This window comes from Centruroides sculpturatus, unplaced genomic scaffold, assembly GCF_000671375.1.
Source record: "Centruroides sculpturatus isolate CEXI.00-Female unplaced genomic scaffold, Cexi_2.0 scaffold813, whole genome shotgun sequence".
Taxonomy (NCBI): domain Eukaryota; kingdom Metazoa; phylum Arthropoda; class Arachnida; order Scorpiones; family Buthidae; genus Centruroides; species Centruroides sculpturatus.
Window position 1 is genome coordinate 265,624 of NW_019385070.1, and position 14,118 is coordinate 279,741.

Below are 14,118 nucleotides of genomic sequence, written 5' to 3' on the forward strand. Positions count from 1 at the left end.
TTTTTCCAGATAATCTTAAGTTTACCTCAGCAGCATAAGTAATATCATTCAAGTTTCGATCATCAATAATTTCTTGAACTTTTCTCATTTTTGCTCTCCAGTTTTCGAAAAATCCTTTTTGGGATGTCCCATTATTTGTTTTTGTGGTGTTGCACGGCTTGCATTAGTTTGTGGCAAAACGACATTTTCGATAATTATCTAATCATTGAGCCATAAATGATTGTTTGTTGAAAAATGTTTGATATTTCGATTGCAATTCGGCTTCTGCCCGCAGCGTTCTGCGGAAGACGCAATTGAGACGGTGGTCAACCATGTTCTACATTTGCTCGAGACCCATAAATATGTTTTGGGGGTCAGTTTGGATATTTCCAAAGCTTTTGATAGAGCATGGTGGCCCTTCATTTTATATCGTCTTCGTCAAATCAATTGCCCTTGTAATATTCTGAAAATCCTACAGGATTACTTGAAAGATCGTAGTGCCATTTTAAGATATGGTCAACATCAGGTTTGTAAAAACATCACTATTGGGTGTCCACAGGGGTCCGTAATTGGACCTCTTTTATGGAATATTAGAGGAGAAGGTGGTATTATGAAACCCCATTTACATTTTAGTGAATTGTAAACAAGGTATCATAACTACACCCACATTTTTTGTGCGAAAAGTACTGGTAATTAGTAAACTAAATGTTCCTAATTGGATTTTTCGCTAGTGTAACTGTAAGTATGGTTTTTGAAGGCTTTTGTACAAAAAGTCCAAAAGTAGAAAATCGGGTGGTAATATGGAACCTTACTGTATATTTTCAAAAAAATGCTTTAATGTAGCCAAAAGCAAATAGGAAAGGACAAAAAATGTTAAATAATTACAAAATTATTTACTCCAATGTATTTTATCGCAAAAATGCTTTTATAATAGAAAAATATGACCTCCATCAACAATATATATTCCANTATTACTGCTGAAATTGCTTTAGGATTATGGAATATTATTCCTACTTTTCTTTATAAAATGTATAACACCTGTTTAGAATATTCTATCTTTCCTCATGCATGGAAAGTTGCGTCTGTTGTACCTGTTCCAAAACCAGGGTCTGTAAACGATACTAGACCAATTTCTTTATTATCTACGTTGGGTAAAGTTTTGGAGCGGTTAATTACTGGGAGACTTGTGTGGTTTGTTGAATGTAACCAGAGCCTGAGTGAGGCACAATTCGGCTTCCGCCCGCAGCGTTCTGCGGAAGACGCAATTGAGACGGTGGTCAACCATGTTCTACATTTGCTCGAGACCCATAAATATGTTTTGGGGGTCAGTTTGGATATTTCCAAAGCTTTTGATAGAGCATGGTGGCCCTTCATTTTATATCGTCTTCGTCAAATCAATTGCCCTTGTAATATTCTGAAAATCCTACAGGATTACTTGAAAGATCGTAGTGCCATTTTAAGATATGGTCAACATCAGGTTTGTAAAAACATTACTATTGGGTGTCCACAGGGGTCCGTAATTGGACCCCTTTTATGGAATATTACCTTTGATGCATTTCTTCTCGAAGACTTTGGACACACAAAAATCTGTGCCTATGCTGATGATGTATTCCTGCTGTTAGGTGGCAAGTCGAGGGCTGATATTGAATGTAATGCTAAAACTATGCTCCAACATGTTTTTAACTGGGGTATTAAACATAAATTCCTTTTCAATCCTTCAAAGACTATAGAGCTATAGTCTTTAATAAACCTAGACACCCCAATTTGTATCTTCGCCCCCCACATAGCAAAATGCAGGGTAATACCATCAAAGTGGAACGTTCACTAAAATATCTGGGGGTTATTTTAGATTTTCGATTATCAGGGGACAATCATATTGAATATATTACAAACCGGACCGGGTTTATTTTTCACTCATTTTCCCAAGTAGCAAAGAAAGAATGGGGCCTCTCCTCTGCCGCCATGTCTACCAATTATGATGGAATCTATATTCCAATTATTACTTATGCGTGTGGCTCTTGGGGGTGGGCCACACGTAAGGTGCACGCTAAAAGAAAGCTTTTGTCTTCTCAGAGACGCGCACTTCTTCTTATCACCAAGGCATACAGGACTGTGAGTAATTGCTGTTTACAGGTATTAGCTAAAAAGCCACCTATAGATCTTGCTATATTGCAAAAACTACAGTTCCAACATCTTAAATGGGGACAGACAATTCAGATCTCGAATTGTACACTTAGTTATAATGACATTGAGTGGCCAATACCGTATACAGAAACTTTTTCACCAGACAGAACTTCTGGTTGTAGTTTTACTAGTTTATACAGTGCTGATGTTGACGTATATACTGATGGCTCACACATTAACGATAAGGTTGGGTGTAGTTTTGTTATATATCTTAATAATTCTGAAGTTGTACATCAAATGTATCGGCTTGACTGTAAATGTACTGTTTTTCAAGCTGAATTATTTGCTATTGGGATGGCTATCGACTATATCAATCATAATTATAATACTCTTCATGTTCATATCCATACAGACTCTATGTCTGTTTATAATCTCCTTCAGAATAACAATCTGCACCCACTAGCTCAACATATTAACAGGGCTATTTTGGCTTCCCACTGTGTGTTCACTATCACATGGATTAGGGCTCATCAGGGAGTGCTGGGGAATGAGAGAGCTGACTCCCTGGCTAAAGAAGCTGCTATGAATGACTCACTCTCAATATCTTATAACAAAATTAGCAAACGTTCGTTACGTCATCTTCTATGGTTAGACACAATACAACTCTGGCAGAATATGTGGAACCAGAACAGACAACATATTACCTTCAGTTTCATTCCGGATCTTCTGCAGTTTCTCAAGATTAATTGGTACACTCCTGATTACTACACTTCACAAATTTTTACCAATCACGGTAAATATGCAAGTTATCTTGCTCGATTTACTAATAGGAATTCTAGACTTTGTCAAGCCTGTGGTGTGGAAGATGGTGCAATACATTATCTTTTTGACTGTATGATTTTTGATAGACTCACGCCTTGAGATTCAATTACTATTACAGGAACTGGGAATTATGTGGCCTTGCAACCCTTCTGATATTTGGCGTACAAAGGAAATATATTATGCTTTTAAGAGACTTGCTAGGCATATCAATACTGTAACTCACAACTCTATCTACAATTAATCGTCTTGGCCCCTGGTTATTTAATGTAATTTGTAGCATCTACACGCGCATTTCTGTTGTATAATATAATATATATATACTTTTTCTCATCCAGTTCTAATATTATGCAGATTGGTTGTTGTTGCATCCTTACATGTAATGTGTTTACGCGCTAGTTGCTTTGTATTTGATTTAATGTTATTTTAATTTTGTTTTTATTACATGTATTTTTATTCTATGTGTAATTGTTTCGGTTTTTGTCACGTCGTGTGATTTTTAATGTGATTGTTGATAGCACGTGTTTACTTTTGTTGCAAACTTATATTACGTGAACTTTTGTTATGTTTATTTGTTTTATTTATCTTATTTTATTTATTATTGTTTATTGTTTATTTGTTAATTTATTTTATCTTACTTATTTCATCATCTGCATTTATTTCTGTATTACTTCTTAATTTAATATTCACTTAATATTGTATATATACTCTATCCCTGGTAATGCGTGTAGCGGGACCAGGGAATGTACAATTATTTTTTGTACCAATAAAACAAAATGAATGAAAAAAAACAAAAAAATGAATTTCGATTACGTCTCTTCCTTCTTTGACTTAGACAAATGGAAAAAGAAGAAATGATTCCACGTAACTCATTTTCCATAACTTGATTGGATTTTTTTAAATTAAACTTTTCTTTAATGTAGTCTATCGATAACATTTTATAATTCGGATGACCCGCCTATCATTTTATCTTTTTCTCTTAGTTTTTCAAAAAGTTCCCTTCTGCTAACTACCAGTACATGTCAACGCCCCGTGAAATCCCTTCGGTTTGCGATTATTTTCTATAAAATTTTACCATTGACTATTATTAATAAAATATACATAATAAATACATACCTTGGCGATTACTATCCATCTTAATATTTGACAAAAACACTCAAAAACAGCGAGCGAAACAGCTATTCAAAACAAGTCCGAAAACGACAATAACGTTATGCTTCCAAAGAGATATAAAACTGATGCTTTTCATTGTTGGTTAAAACAAAGCCACGGTGCGTATTTTAAAAATTATTGATAGCAACTGTCTGGCTGGAATGTTGTTTCTTAATTCATAAACATGTAAGAGTCATTTTCAGTTATCCATTTTTTGACTTTTGTCCTCCTAGTTCTTTACTATGACTCAATGTGCGTTGGGTGAATATGCATGTGGATGCTGGCAATGGGTACTTCCAGCATCTTCTATTTACCATGAATCAAGGAATATTTTACATTACATGCTATTCAAAATTTGAATAAAATATAGGCTAATGTAAAACATACTTTGGTCCATGACAAATAAAAATGTCTAGTAAGGATGTTAAATAACTTATGACTGCGTAGTCACATTAAATGTGGCCGGATGGCCAAGCGGTCTAAGTAGCAGCCTACTGCTCTGGGAGACCCAGGTTCGGCTCCCGTTTGGGTCGAAAAATCCCCCAAAATTTTTCGAGGTAATCCATCTGGATATGTCGGTCCCCATCCCCATAAATACGTATTCAGTCCAGGAATGTAGTAGTAAATTAAAAAATAGCAAGGAGCTACCCGGTCCGTCGAGTATTTGAATCGCCACAGTCTACAGTTTTGTATGGGCAAAGCGCAATTTTCTGACGCAATATCTGCAAAACGGCTTAAATGCGCCAAAAATGACCTTATATATTCGTAATCAGTGTAAAAAACTGTGTAAGATGTAATTTTCTGTGTTTTATCCGAGGCATATAGTTTTAAAGTTCAACCTAGATTTTCAGAAAGTATAAGGGCTTTGCTTAAAAAAGTAACAGGACTCCGTCCTGAAACGCTCTAGCACGACTACAATGCTGGTCAATTCCCAAGTAAGTAATCACCATCATTGACAATTTTCATGCTGAATATCGTAGTCAATTAACATTTTATATAAATTAAATTTTTAAAATTTTGTCTTAATAAAATTTAGAGGTGATTATTAAGTCGACTTCTGAAAATGTTATTAAATGAAACAATGGAATGGACCTCAATGTCATTATCAGCTGAATGGATGTGGCAAAAACTTATGAAGGACTTTTCTATTGAGTCATTCTAACGCGTTTTCTCTTATGGCCACTTAATTCATTTTTATTAACTTGACAGATAGACAGGATAGATGTAATTTATATGCATATAAACATAAGAATAAAATTTCTGAATTGATTATAAAATAATAAGTTATGCAATTTAGATTGTTTTCAAGTCAACTGAAAACGCATATATTTTTGCAATCTAATGAATCTGTAATTAATATAATTAATAATTAAATATTAAGTCACACGCATTTTATTTTTCCAGACAAAATTTTTTATGTTCTAATGCATTTTTTGTAAAACTCTGCCCTGTGGGCATAAGAGGACCTCTTTTAGCAAGCTCATTATGAGTTCAGCCAAACTCATAATAGGACGGCGAGTGGGGGACCGACATACCTGGATTGACCACCACCTGAAAAATTCGAGAGGCTTTTTCAACCTGTCTGGATACGATCCCGGATCCACCAGAGCAGTAGACTCCCACCTGAACCGCTCGGTCCTCTGGCCGTCTAACAGCATGTTCTTTAGGTCATAAAAATGAAGAAATTCCATATAAACATAGACTCGAAAATGTTTCCTTTCCAGCTTACAGTAGTTTGAAAATTCCTCTGTAAAGTCGTTCTTCACATGTATTGCCGTTAGCACAGTTATACATAAAATAAATGTCCGCATTTAAGTTAGAGTAATGGATCATCGTATAAATAACACTTAAAAACGTCAATACATAAATGTCAAAGCCATAGCTTGTTATTAATTTGTATAGTGTAAAACTTTTTAATTAAAGCTAATTTTAAAATTGTTATAATTTTGTAAGAAAGTATTTTTATGACCCACAGAACACACTGTTTAAGTTTCGTGAGAACTTTCGAAAACATCCTATATGTTGGAGCTTAAAACTTCACCATAATTTATGTAGACTTACTCATTATACTTACGCAGGTGTATAATTGCATACATATATTTCCCTATATGTTTCGTTATCCACTTTATAGTTTATAGAATCGCATCCCACTTTATACGTCGTTGCCCGAAATATCTGAAAATAAAAATTTTAAATATTAAAAATTTGAGTTAGTATTCTTGTTACAATAGAAAGCGTAAATTGAAACTTACATTTACCCAATTTTTTTTAGGGCTTTCAGCAGACCGAAAATTTTTAATAATTTTTCCAGATAAACTTGTTATTTCAGATGCCCATGTTTTAATTACTTCTCTAAATCTTCCAGCAGGAGTATCAATCGCATAGTCATTTGGATATGAAAGTACCTCGAAATTTTGTTCCACATGAGTACCTCCTGCAAAATATTTGATCGACTTTAGATAATAATATGAGTTATACAATATTTCATCAATTTTGTAATAAAATACGGGTACTAAATTAACATTAGCAGATCTAGCGTCACAGCAATCTACGATAAATTTCAACACTTCATGTGAGGTTCCTACTACTTGTTGTAAGTAGAATTAATTAAAAATTTTCTAAGACAGGAAATTTCGGTTGTCAAATAGGATCAAGAGATCGTGTTAGTGATGTAAAACAGAGACCGGAGGAAAAACTACATGTCTATATCAAAATAAACGTGACGAGAAGATAAACGACCTAACAGATGTCCTTTTGGTTATTAATCCTACCCCTTTTCTCGATTGTCTAAACTCGGACGCTTGTATACAAGCATCTTCACAAAGCTCTTTCTCTCTCTCGGTCGACATTCTCTTACGTCGATCATCTTCACGTCGCGTTTATTACGATATAAATATGTAGTTTTCCCTCCGGTCTCTGTTTTACATCACTAACACGATCTCTTGATCCTATTTGACAACCGAAATTTCCCGTCTTAGAAATTTTATAATTAATTTGAATTAATTCTAATTAAAACACGTATTAGAACCTCACATTCATAATTATTATCATTGTAATGTCGGTTCGAGGAGATTGCATTTTTTCGACATGGCATGAGTTAAGTGCGCCCATAAAAAAGGACCAGAGAAGCAAATATCCTCCTGAAATTTCTTTATTCTTTAAGACAAACAAATTGTAGCTTTGGCTTTATCAACATTTATTACGCAAATTTCCTTTGTTGGTATGTCTCTATTCTGATCGAGCTTTTTAATAAAGATTCTTTGCAAAAATAACAATCCCACACGTAGCTCAATTTTTTTAAAGACAAATGTTCATAACGTAAGTCTATAACCAATACATCGATGATCTGGAATTCCGGATTAATCCTTCAAAAATAAAAATTATGTTTGAAGGATCAATCTAGAATAGAGTAAAAAGTTGAAAACTTATTTTTCGACATTTCACTTTAAGAGATGGCCAGAAAATGGAGTAAATCAATGACATTTAAGTTTGTTCACATGCTTGTAATCTAAGCGTGTTTAGTCTCGAATCTGTTGGTCTTAAATAAATTTTAATTTTCTTCATTGGACAGTCACTGATGTTTCAAGTATCCTGCACACGCGATTCAGAAATGACAGAATTTTCTTTTTCAGTTTCGATGTTTTCAAAATGAAACATGGTTTAATCTCCAAGGAAATGGGATTTATCAGAAAGTATTTTCATCTCTTATCCCATTTTAAACTTGAGCTACAATCACGATAGCACATGCAGAGTTGACCAGAACTCTGCATGTGCTATCCACCTAGTTTTTGATAAACCTCGAAACTTGCATATCGTAGGTACGTCATCAATCCACATAAATATTCAAATACTGCAGTATATCTTGCATACCAAAAAATTTATTCCAAAATTTAAATTACAAATACTACATATATTTTTTTATGCAACGATATATTTCAGTATTTATTTATATTTTAACAACAGATTATCATGAGAACATGAGAAATATAAAAAAAATGTTGCTTCAAACACAATGAAGTGCCTTAATTTAACACTTCATTGTGTTTGAAGCAACAAAGTTCGAAGCACGGTTTCAGATTATTAAAAAAATCAAAAAATATGTTTTTTATATGGTAAAAAAAAATATAAAAAACACATTCTACATAGATATTTGAATATTTTTATGATGAAAAAATTTTTGAAGTAAAAGCGCTTATGCATGTAAATCACTGTAATAGTAATTAATTAATAATTAACTCTTACTATTTCTCGCTGCTTGCCATTTTACAGCATTCTCTTGCTGATTTACAGTAATTTTACCCCATTGTGCAATTACTGAAAGTTTTCCTTTTCCCCCCTAAAAAGCCAAAGTTGCTGACTGGCCTTATATATATATATATACAGTAGACCCCTATAAAACGGGTTCCTATAATTACGATTCCTATAAAACTGCGAAGAAATTGCGACGGTATCCGTAAAAAACGGTAAAAAACTCCTATAATTACGTAAAACGTNCACAAATAAATAAAATGTAACTATTTGCATGTGTAATTTTAATAATAAATAATAAGTTATTTTCTGCATGATGTTATAACTTATATTTTTAGAATAACTTTAGATCAAGAGGAAATTGGAGTGATGTAAATTAGAAAAGTAATATCTAGATCAGAATTATTGTTATCTTTCATCACCACAGTGATTTGATGAGAGTTATATGAAGTGATGTGATTTGTTAACTAGTTGATATTATAAGATTGTTAAAATAAATGATAGTATAGTTTAGATATAAAATTACAAATACATTAATTTGTATTTTATTGTAATTTGTTTATTGTTTATTATTAATTTTAATGAATATGTGAAATATAATAAAAGTTAAATTGATATTTGATTTTTATTATACTTTACACATTTATTAAAGCAAATTATGATAATATATTTTGATTGTACAGACATGTTATTGTTATATAATATAGTACAAATGTAATTTAACAATATATTAATAATAATTGCTATGTATATATAAATGAATACATTTATATATACATAGCAGATAAAATAAAAGTTGCAAGCAAGATATGATTAATTATTTGTTTTAAACCAGGGGTTTCAAATCTGGTAACTAGTGTCCTCAAGCAGTCAATCAATCCACTGACTCCTTGGAACGCTAACACTGATACTAATAACCAGATTTAAATTACTAGGGAATGTTTAGGATCAGTAAACAAAAATGTTTTTTGTTTTTTATATATATATATATTTAAAAACATGATGAAAATATGTTATAATAATTTATAAATCTTTAAATTTTAATAAATAAAACACACTATTCTGAACATTTTGATTTTATCTTTAACAAAACAAAATTTTATAAATTTTTATTTAATTATTTAATTCATTCTATTTGTGATTTATTCTTAGTTTGCATTAGTATAGTAAGGGGTTGGTAAATTAAATCTAATTTTGTAAAAGGGTTGATGAATGAAAAATTATGGTAATTTATTGGAAAATTAGTTGTCATTTTACATTTGTTTGATCATTTCATAATTGAATGTTAATATATATTGTATTGACAACATACAACAATTTGCATTTATGCACATTCTTATAGGCAAATTTAATGTGTGGTTTATTAATGTAAGTAAATATGACATAATGAAGTACAGTAGAACGTCGTTTATCCGAATCAATTGGGGACTGGGGTTGTTCGGATAAGTTATTTTTCAGATAACCGATTATGTACAAAAAAATACATTAACCTATCCAGTGTTGAAATTTTTCTCCGTTGCGTGTCGCTTCGCGTTGAATTTTCGTCGATGTTAAGCCTAACGTAAACTTTTTAAAATAATAATCGTGGCTATTGTATCGTTAAAAATTATTTCTTTATTTTTTACAAACAAAATAAATATATTGAAAAATATAAAAACAAAAAAAAATTTATACTTTAGAAGTGATCTAGTATCAAAAACGTTCGATTCAGCATGACACACAGTCCTCAGAAAAACACCACACAAAAGTGACAGTGCTGCCAGCTAAAACATACACAAACATAAAAAATATTGGAGTAGCCCAAGATATAGCCAAAGATTGCAATGCCACAGCACTAGCGAAAATTTAAATTTGCCGACTGGAATTCTTTCGGATAAATGACTCTACTGTATGTTATTTTTATTGATGACATATAATTAAATTTTTAAAAAATTTTAAATACTTTTAAATAAGTATTCTATTCTATAAATATGTTTATTTGAAAAATCTATTCTATAAATATTCTATAGAAATATTCTTTTCTGTTTGAATATATGTTTTTCTCAAATATATAAAAATAATAAGTGAAGATGTAACATTTCTTACAACATACTTTTATTTTAGTAAAAGTGATTTAGAAGATGATGATAACAGATGTAGAAAAAGACCTGCAAATGAAATAAATTCAGAAACTTTCAGTCAACAAAAAAGCATGTAAGTTTTTTATATTATACATATTAAATATTTCTTTGTAGTATAGTATCTTATTGTTAAACATCTCAATATAAAATAAACCAACTATATTTATTTTTACTATCATTACTTCTCTTAGATTATATACAAAACATCCTGGAAAATTATTTGTTGAATAAGTTTTTAGTTACAGAAACATTAATATTTAAGACAGAAAAAGTTTTAGTATTAAGTTTCTCTTATAGAATTATAAGGTTATCTGAAAATGTCACAATACAGATTTAAGTACTTAAGCATTGGAATAGATTGATGATTTTTTTATTATTATAAAATATTTATTTTACTAAGATTTTAGTTACGAATAAAAATCTTTTTCACTTATTAACATTTAGATACTAGTTCCTAATCTCTAAACAGCAATTTCATCAAATAAGTTCATCTTTATTCCAATAAAAAATGAAATTAATTACAAGATCAACTTCAGTTTCTTGCTTTTATAATTTTACATTAATATAAATTCAAACAGAAGTTTTAAATAATTTAAAGAGCAGATAAAATTCAATAAGCAAAATTAATAACTTAAATTTAACAAAAGTTACTATTAATGTTAACAAAAATACTAAAAAATTTTATTGTAACATTAATTGTTACAAGTATTTTTCTGTTTGAGCAAATATTCCATTTGATGACAAATATTCTAATTTATAATAGATGTTGAGAAAGTATTAACAATATATAATCCAGTAGTAATATTTAGAAGGATTTATTATTATTACTTTTTACAAAAAATATTTACCAGATTTAAATAAAATATTGACATATTTTGACCAAACATTGTGTTATAAATATGTTAATGGACTGTTGTTAGGTCTTTTGTTTGCTTGTGAATGAGAATTGGCGATGTTAATAGAAATAATACATTCAGTATGTAAATATTCTGAATTACTGACTTATTATTTTATAGATTGTAAAAGTCTAATAAATTTTTTAGACTTTTACAATCTATAAAACCTGCAGAATGGTTTTTATATTTATCTTATGCATGTTTTAAAAATGTTGGTAAAAAAGTACTGTATTATATGTAAAATGTGTATTTTGTTTTGTTTTATTATGAGGAAGCTACCATTTGTCCAGTATGGCATCATCATAAATGTAAGAAATAAATAAATCCAAATTATTGAGAAGCTAAATTATTTTATGAATCTTTTTATTTATCTACTAGCTGCAAGGACCCGCTTCGCTGGGCAAAAAGTAACGATAGTGAAGATTAAGATGATTACGTTATAGCTAATCTTACCCGTTTTCACAGAATGCAAGAATTAGGTCCCCCGTTTCCAGACTAATTAGAGAATTTTTACGTTTAGTCAAACGAACTATTTTCAACGTTTATGGAACGTTTACAATCGTTCTATAATCGAACCAATATTCGAATTTTATGTTCGAATTTAATTCGAACAAATTCGAACAAAACATTCGAAATAGAAAGCCACTTTCAACCACTTTCAGCCTCATATCTCCCGCACCCTTATAGCTATCGAGACGCAACCACCCCTATGCACGAATGGAGACTTGGGGCTACTACCACATACAAACACCATTCACGTGCGATGTGTAGTTTTTGTGGAAAAGTGAAATATAGGGACATACATGTCCATTTATATATATATATATAATAATGCAGAATACAGAATAACATAATACAGAAAATTCTACAAATAGATAAATTTTATTTTTTTAAAAACTTTTTATCATAAAAATTTATCTAATGTAACTACATAAAGTTAATATTGAGATATAAAATATAAATTTTTGTAAAATATAACCAAAATTTATTTTTGACATACAAGTAATATAAATCTTGTCTTCACTTTTAATTTTTTTTTTCAGAAAAATTTTTCATAAAAATTTAAATTATTTTTATGTATATTATATAAGCAGTAAAATATAATTGAAATTTAAATATTTATGTTGCTTTTGTAACATAAAAGATTTAGCAACAAATACAAATTTCAAGTAAATCTTATACTGTATATAAAATATACTATAATTGCCTGGATTCTCAGCATTTGATAAGATTTTAGTGACTACTTTAATAAAAACAATATTTAATTAATTTATTTTTATTTTAGAAAATTATCCTCTCCATGCAGTTCCTTGAAAACATCAGTAACTATGAATACAAATGTAAGCTCTAACTTTTTATTACATTAAAGAATATTGCATTTCATACGTTTTTGTTTGTCCCATTAAATAGATTATAAAATTAGATTAAATAGATTATAAAAAAGTTTGACTTAAAATTTTTTTTTTTTTGTCATATTCTGTGTGTAATGAATGGGTTTATTAATTTTACATTAATTCATTTTAATTTATTCTAAAAGAAAAAAATTTTGAAATATTTATAAATATGCCAAAATTATAGTATCAGGTAACCATAAAAGTTAGTGTGATTTTGAAAGTAAAATTAAGCTATATATAAAAAATTGAATTGAGATATTCTGTTCAAAAAAGTAAGCATTAGCATAATTTATTACCTTTTCTTATTGAGATACAAGTTTTAAATGCTACTCTGATAGAATTTTAGAAAGCTGCCAGCTGCATTTCTAGTGCTTCTCAATTTTGAAATTGATGGTTATGCACATCCTAGGGGAAGAAAAAGTGTAGTTGGAGTTTTTATGTTTGGAGAATGTAGATGATGGGTAGAATATCCCAAAACAAGGCTTGTTTGCAGTGTAAGTAACAAAACAAGGTTTGTTTGCAGTGTAAGTAACCTAAGACAAGCTCCAAAGCTTGTCTTAGGTTACTTACACTGCATGAAGGAAAGCATTGTCTTGGTTGGGCACGCTGTTTTTGTAATGAACAAAGTATAGACTATTTTTGAAGCTATGCCAAGATCACCACAATGTTTGTTTGACCAATGGCAAGAGCTCATAATGAATGACAACAGCTGTAGTCCATCAGGCATACAGCAAAATTTTCTGTTGGTGGATGCTAGACTTAGGTATTACCAGTATAGATTAACTGGATGACAACAATGATACAAATGCTTGATGTTCTGTAGACAGTCCATTTTTCATCGCATGTTTAACAAATACATCATACTCTCTGAAGTTTGTTGTTGGCAGTCAGTTTAAACAAAACTCATTTACTCAGCTTCCAGATTTTTCTATGTGATGTACAAGGTGTGTTCAAAAAGTATCGGACTTTTGGTCGGCAAAAATAAATTTATTGATTTTGATGTACAAAACCCTAATCCCCTTCAAAGTAGTTTCCTTGGTAATGTATACACTTCTCCCAGCGTTCCTGCCATTGCTGGAAACACTGCTGGAACGCATCTTTTGGAATGGCCATCAGCCGGTCTGTCACATTCCGCACGATGTCTTCTCTAAACTAAAATCGAGTTCCTTTTAGCGGCATTTTCAGCTTGGGAAATAGCCAAAAGTCACACAAAGCCATATGGGGAGAGTACGAAGCATGACAAACCACAGGAGTGTTATGTTTGGCGACGAAAGCCCGAATCAGATGAACAGAATGGGCGGATGCGTTATCACGATGAAGCTGCCAAGTTTTGATCAACCACAGATCCTGTCGTTTGCGTCGCACTGTATCGGAAAGACGACGAAG

At 30.8% G+C, this 14,118-nt stretch overlaps 1 protein-coding gene across 1 annotated transcript in view; it reads right to left on the minus strand.

Annotated features, from left to right (window-relative positions):
- The window catches only part of LOC111634195, a 35,602-nt gene that overhangs the window by 15,866 nt on the left and 5,618 nt on the right, over nucleotides 1-14,118 (minus strand). Inside the window, exons 2-3 of the mRNA XM_023378910.1 lie at nucleotides 6,327-6,508; nucleotides 6,149-6,249 (exon numbers count right to left, since the gene is read on the minus strand). Of these exons, the coding sequence (XP_023234678.1) occupies nucleotides 6,149-6,249; nucleotides 6,327-6,508 (283 nt within the window). The remainder of the gene's footprint in view (nucleotides 1-6,148; nucleotides 6,250-6,326; nucleotides 6,509-14,118) is intronic.